The 6474-nt window shown below is 48.7% G+C and overlaps 1 protein-coding gene across 1 annotated transcript; it reads right to left on the bottom strand.

The window, feature by feature from the left end:
* Positions 1-1461: 1461 nt before the first annotated feature.
* Positions 1462-2894, bottom strand: LOC146193857 (solute carrier family 22 member 7-like). The gene is made up of 2 exons (XM_084600636.1): positions 2031-2894; positions 1462-1665 (listed from the first exon to the last, which is right to left on the bottom strand). The coding sequence occupies exons 1-2, from the start codon at positions 2892-2894 to the stop codon at positions 1462-1464; spliced, it is 1068 nt and encodes a 355-aa protein (XP_084456762.1).
* Between the last annotated feature and the right edge of the window lie 3580 nt (positions 2895-6474).

Here is a 6474-nt window from a genome sequence, read left to right as displayed (position 1 = left end):
GTTTCTTTTGCATCGCAGCTACGGCGGACGGCGTTTTAGAATCGTCCGCTTCGCTGCGTCTCTAGTATAGTCGCTCGCGTGCTCCTGTGCACGATTCTTGCATGTAGCTTCGGAAAGCGGGGACAACCTGCGCTGCCAAACTGAATGTGCCGAGCTGCTAGCTGCTTTGCGCCGTCGATTCTAGCTCGGACGATGCGTACACATGAGATAAACACGCGTGCACGCTACGCATTGGCACTTCCTAAACGATTTGCGACAGGACGTCAAAAAAAAAAAGCACTACACTACACTATCCTTCTTGTTAATCTCAATTTTAAGATTCGCGGACGAATAATTCGTGCTCACCTGTCATCCGATATCCAAACTCTGTAGCGATCATCAGTCCGTGCTCTCGTCGGTGATACGTACGCGTATACATTCCATTCGTTATGCACAAGAGATGCCTCTCGCCGACCATAATGAAAGCAGCTCCGGTCTAAAAGCGACGACGACATATGTTTGCACGCGGGCAACTCGCACGCTCGATCGTCTGCTAGCATCCATGCAGAGTCGATGCTATCGCGTCAACTCCGCGAGGGGTCACCGGCCGCCGTTGGTCAAACCGCAGAAGACGGTACCAAAGAGACTGACCCAGGCAGCGCGAGAGAAGAAAGCGGTCTTGTAGAAAGCCGTGCTCGGCAGGAGTGCACGCTAATTTGCGCGGAATGGGACAGGGATATGAAGGAAAGTGCTCCCTCCGCGGTGGACGCCGGTATGTGTGGACTCCCACCTGCAGGTATGCGCTCGCGAACGACCCAAGTCGTTCGGGCTGCTGTCGCACACAATTCAGAGAGGTCAAGAAACTGAAAACACTGGCGGCCGAGGAAGACAGCAGACAAGGTTGAAAGCCATGCAAACGCAGACGGGACGGGAAAGGCAGAGACCGTGAATGCATGGGCGAAGCTCGGGGAAAACAGGCGCGACGACCGGAAGTCAGAACCGAGCGTCACCCGACGACGCTTCGTGGGCGGGGCTAGCGGGGCGGAGTTCCCAAGCTGTTTTCTTCGTTTTTTTTTCTGGTTTCTCTGAGTGTTGAGTTGAGGGGAGCGAGGAGGAGCGCCATTTTTAATAGCCGATATCTCTGCTGTTAATGAAGCTAGTTAAAAAATTCTTGCGGTGAATTGACCTGTGAGGGAGTACCTATCTCTTGACCGAATTGCTTTACCCCGTTTTAGGCATTGCATGACCCCTTTAAACCCCAAAAGCAAACCATATTGGAAGCCAACTTAAAAGCAACACAAAAAAAGATGCATTGCATCCAATATCCAATGTTTGCCCTTGATACAAGTGCCACATGACGGCATAGAAACTGTGTAAACATTCCACAGATCGAATTAATTACATTCACATAACGTTGTGCTTAGATAGCATAAATTACAGTGATGAGACTGAAAGCCCATTTGCGTCACAAATCATAACACTCTAATTGAGTCTGCTGTCCATAGGTCTCGGCTCGATGCTTTGGTACCTCGATGACCGACCACTGCCACGAGGCTTGCTGGTTCGTCCCTTCTTCACATTCCGCCAGTTCAGCGTCTGCTTCATGAAGTCCACACTCTGAATGGAACCCGCAGCAGATAAAGGGCTGGCCAGAGTTGGCTTCTTCGACGGCTGCTGTGAAAAGAGCTGGGCATGGAGCAACATAAAGAGCGTGGTCCCAGCGAGGGCGAAAAGCACATCGCCACGACCAATGTCTTGCCGCACGGACAGCACTATGGCACACACCCCTCCCAAGCGGCCCAAACCGAAGAGCCAGCAACTCGACCCGCAACGCACACGCGTCGGCACCATTTCCAAGACGTTGGCGAATATGAGGACTTTGACCGCGAACGTAAGCGGTTTGTTCCGCTTGAGGCCCACTGAAACCAAGCAGTTGTTCCTAATATTACCCTGTCCTCGACGGCCATCAATGAGTATTGTGAGAACGAAGCAGAGAACGATAAGCCGATCATCACGAACGCGCTGCGCTGTACTGCCTTTGCTCTAGTTACGTCTCCTGCTGTGAGCAGCATGCGCATTTCGGTCCTCTGAACCTCTGCCTTGAGCCTTTCCAGCATGCAGTCAGTGTTTGAAACGGGAAAGTGATTTTCTTTGGCGGCAGCGATCATGAGCATTTCGGCTCTGGCCATGTCGTTTACTGCAATGCACCAGCGGGCTGACTCATGCACTGCGGACACCGCGTACAACGTGAGGACAGTCGGGGATAACATGAAGATCTGGAGAACTATCCAGTTCAGCCCTCTGAGCAGCCGTGCCACAGCAAGCCATACCTCGGCAATCAGCAAGCCTGCGCACATGGCGGCACACAGGTCCCTGTTCCTGTTCTCGTGCGTGGATGCCTCAAAGAATAGTGTGCAGGCGAGGACGGCGACAGTTGCCACGCAGCCAGTGTTGAGAAACCTTGAAAGGACGTACATGTGGTATGATGCTGCGAAACATCCGCCCATCGTGGCCAGCTGCAGCACCGCCATCGTTGTGAGGAGCACGGGCATCCGGCCGACTCGGCCCGCCATCTGCCCGACGGCAGTCATCGCAATCAGCGAGCCGGCTATGTAGAGGCTCTCCGCCATGGTGCGCAACCAGCGTCTGTGGCAGACCAAGTCCCACTGACTTACGATGGTCCTCTTGCTGTACTCCGGGTCGTAGTCCCAATCATCGCAGTCAACAATCAGCGTGTCGTTAGGGTGACCTGGGTGTTTGTAGACGCTGCATCGACTGAAGCGACCGTCCGCCTCTAGAGGGATTGCCGAGTTCCTCCAGGAGGCCGCAGGCACCTTCATTTCGCCCTGTGGCTGCTTGCACCAGTGGTCGACGTCACCAGAGATGAGACTGAAGGCGAGGGTGTGGCACTGCATTGCGCACACGGAGAATATAACGGGATTGAAGAACCAGCGCTGAAAATGACCATGGCCGAACACATCACTGCAGTCATAGCAGTCGCTCGTCACTAAGTCTACTCTACTGAGCCTGCGTCTAGACAGCAGAAGCATCTTAGACGTTAATACGGGAGGTATTTGTAGCTGCCCTAACCTGAACCACGGTCTTCTTCTTCTTCTGCCTTGATATATGGCACATACCCACGAAGGGGGATTGACCAGGGTTCAGTGTGGACTGCCAAATGTCCTACACGAACTGAACTAGTGCAATAAAGCAATTATCAACTAAACAAAAACATAAGATTTAAGATCACAAAATTGATTGAAAGAAAAAATACGAAGCAAAAATTTGGAAGTTTGCAAATGTGGAATACAATTAGCAAGGGAATCTATCCGTAGCTGTGATGTAGTTATGTAAGTACTGACAAATTTGAGGCAACGCAAATCCTTTCGCACTCGCACCGAAGGAGAGTAGAAGCGGGACCGACAGCGTAAATCCCAAGCGTGCAATTGGAGTTTCTAAATGCACCCTCCTCTAATGTGAAAATCTTCGGCAAGCGAGAAGGAAGTGATCAACATTTTCAATCTCATCGCAAGCCTCACAAAGGTTTGTGGGGCTGATCCCGCATCTACATAAATAAAGATTTAGGCGACGAGTCCTGCATCTCGTGAGAGTCATCGTTATCTCTCACTGCCGTGATTTACATGAACGAACTTTCCATGAGTATATGAGATGCTGGTATTCGGCTGTAGATAGCAAAGTTTCATTGCACGAAGCGGCTAGGTATTGATAACGCTGAAAACAGGACATTCCAAAAATGGTGATATTTGGGACGGTACATGAAACGGATGCATCAAGAGCTGATTTAGCCAGGAAATCTGCCGCTTCGTTCTGGAAAATACCGCAGTGACCGGGGACCCAGATGAAGCGTAGTTCTTTCACCCACCCCGGTATGAAATACTTTAGTGAGCAGCTCAAAAGAGCATCCCGTGCTGACTCCAGTGGCAGCAAAATAGAAAATCTCATAGAAAAATTATTTTTGATTGACTGCAGGGAACGTTCAGTAGTGCTAGTCCAATTGTCATAAACTCTGCTAATAATATCGGTGTGTAATCCGGGACACGCACCGAAAAACTCCAGGAAAGAGACTCTGAAAAAAAATTCCAATCGCTGCTTTCAGCGCAGTCACAGACGCATCAGTGGCAATCACAGTGTGATCAGGGAACTTTTCAAGGTGATCACATAGGAGACTGGATATTAGACCTGAAGGTAAGTGCTTCACATTAGATGGAAATATAGAATCATAATTTATATCCACAAACGACGTTGAGCAACCAATAGGACATATAGAACCGAGGTCCGCACCAATGTTTGCTAAAATGCTCTGCGTGAAAACAACCTGGGGCATGCAGACCCTTGGCCACTGGTGAGTGAGAAAGAGGGCGGGGTTTGACACAAAAATAGGTATAGCCATACCTGGAGTAGCCTCAAATGATCGCAAGAAAAATCTAACAGTTAGAAGGCGAAAACTGGAGTTAAGGTCCGAATTGCGGGCCTCCAAGTACAGCACAGTGGTAGAGACTGACTGTGGAGGTCCTAGGCAGAGGCGCAGCGCTCGTCTCTCTAAAAGCAGCAAAGGATGCAGCTTATATTTAGGACACCCAGAAAAAAGAATGGAGCCAAATTCCAGAATCGGTCTCACATAGGCTTTGTACAAAAGTAGAAGAGTGTCTCGACGCATACCAAATTTCCTATTACTTATCCGTATGAGCCTACCAAGGGCATGCTCACCTTTTTGAACATTAGACTTGATGTGAGGCCTCCAATCCATACTAGCATCATACGTAATGCCTAAATACCGCACAGATTCCACTTGAGGTATGACATCTGAGCGGTAGTTTAACGAAACATATAAGGGGGTTTTGGTTTTAAAAACTACCACAGTACGTTTGGATACATTTAAAACCAATTTAATTTTGTCCAACCAGACCTCACGTGCATTTAGGTGAGCCTGTAGTGAACGATAGAGGTAATGAATGTCTTTTGCAGAGGCGAAGAATGCTATGTCATCTGCATATTGATGCGAAACCTTCAAAACAGTATTTGTTGTTTTTTACCGGCCGCCGGCATACAGGCTTATCACTCTGATTCTGGACCGCGTATCAGTTCCGTAATCTTTGTTTGTTAATGCTCGATGTCGCAAGTCACACCTTTATCAGTTTTGTTGTAGCGAAAGATGCACCGAGATCTGTCTCGAAGGTTCCGGCCACTCGGGTGTCTTTCCACAATGTTCCAGCCCGTGCTGGTAGCTGTTTGCGACGTTATCTAGATTGGTCTGCGCAGCCTTTAAATTGAGCGTTGACGAGTGTGACGAGCATTCTTTGTCCGACGACCGACGAGCACGTTTGCTATCGCCGCCGCCGAGTTGCTTAGTTCCTTTACGGGCGCAAGTCAGCCCCAATAAAGAGTTATTTCAGTACCATCACGCCTGTGTCTACTTTGGGCATGTACGGCCTTGTCACCACTACGTGACAATATACATATACAGTGACATCAGGATGAACCGGAATATCGAACATTAATATATTAGAAAGGAGTGGTGAGAGCACAGAGCCCTGGGGCACCCCTCTTGTCTGTGCATAGGTATCTGAGAATAATGAGCCATCAGTGCAAAAGAATTCTCGTCCTTTCAAAAATTTCCTGATCCAATCATAAATGAAGGACGGAGGACGTGATAATGACCACTTGTTTAGTAGAATGGAATGTTCAATGCTGTCATAGATGTTGGCTATATCGAGCGTCACTAACGCTGATACCTCCTTGTTGCACATTGCAAGATGAATCCTGATTTATAAATCAACATGTACAGACCATATTGAGCACCCATTGCGGAAATCAATCTGGGCAGAACTCAAAGCATTAACCTCTGAAATATGCTTTGAGAGGCGGCCATGCACAATTCTTTCTATTAATTTTACTAGATTCAAAGTCAAAGCTATCGGCCGAATGTTTTTAACATAAAATCCTTTACCAGGGTCTTTCAAGAGCAATATAATTTTTGCCACTTTCCAGACGTGCGGCAGCCATGAAGATTCTAATGATTCGTGGACCAGATCCAGGAGATACTAAGTGAATTCATTAGCTGAAATTTTGAGCACACCTATCGTAACCCCGTCCCAACCTGGAGCCGAGTTTTGCATGGAAGAAATCACAGATAGAGCTTCTGACCTTTCAACCTCAACATAGTGCGAGCAGAAAATGGGCGCGTGCAAGGAAACTCTGCACTGCTCCTGGAAACGTAATGCGTGCCCTTGTGCAATTGGTTCCAACTCATCCTTTGCCTCCTGTGGAGACAACGCTATAGAGGCTTTACAAAAGTTAGCGCCATCTAGTGAAATAAACAGAACCTGTGCGCGGCGGCCATGTTTTGTTCAGTCCGCCCGCGCCTCCCATCGAGAACGCTGTCAACGCGCGCCTTCGTGGAACCCGTGCATGCACCGAAAGGTGCATTGGAAAACTCACAAGTGATTCTTCCATTTTTTAACATCACAGCAGTCA

Source organism: Amblyomma maculatum, chromosome 4, assembly GCF_055883805.1.
Source record: "Amblyomma maculatum isolate TAMU_Amacu chromosome 4, ASM5588380v1, whole genome shotgun sequence".
In the NCBI taxonomy this organism is placed as follows: domain Eukaryota; kingdom Metazoa; phylum Arthropoda; class Arachnida; order Ixodida; family Ixodidae; genus Amblyomma; species Amblyomma maculatum.
This window is presented reverse-complemented; position numbering and strand designations above follow the sequence as displayed.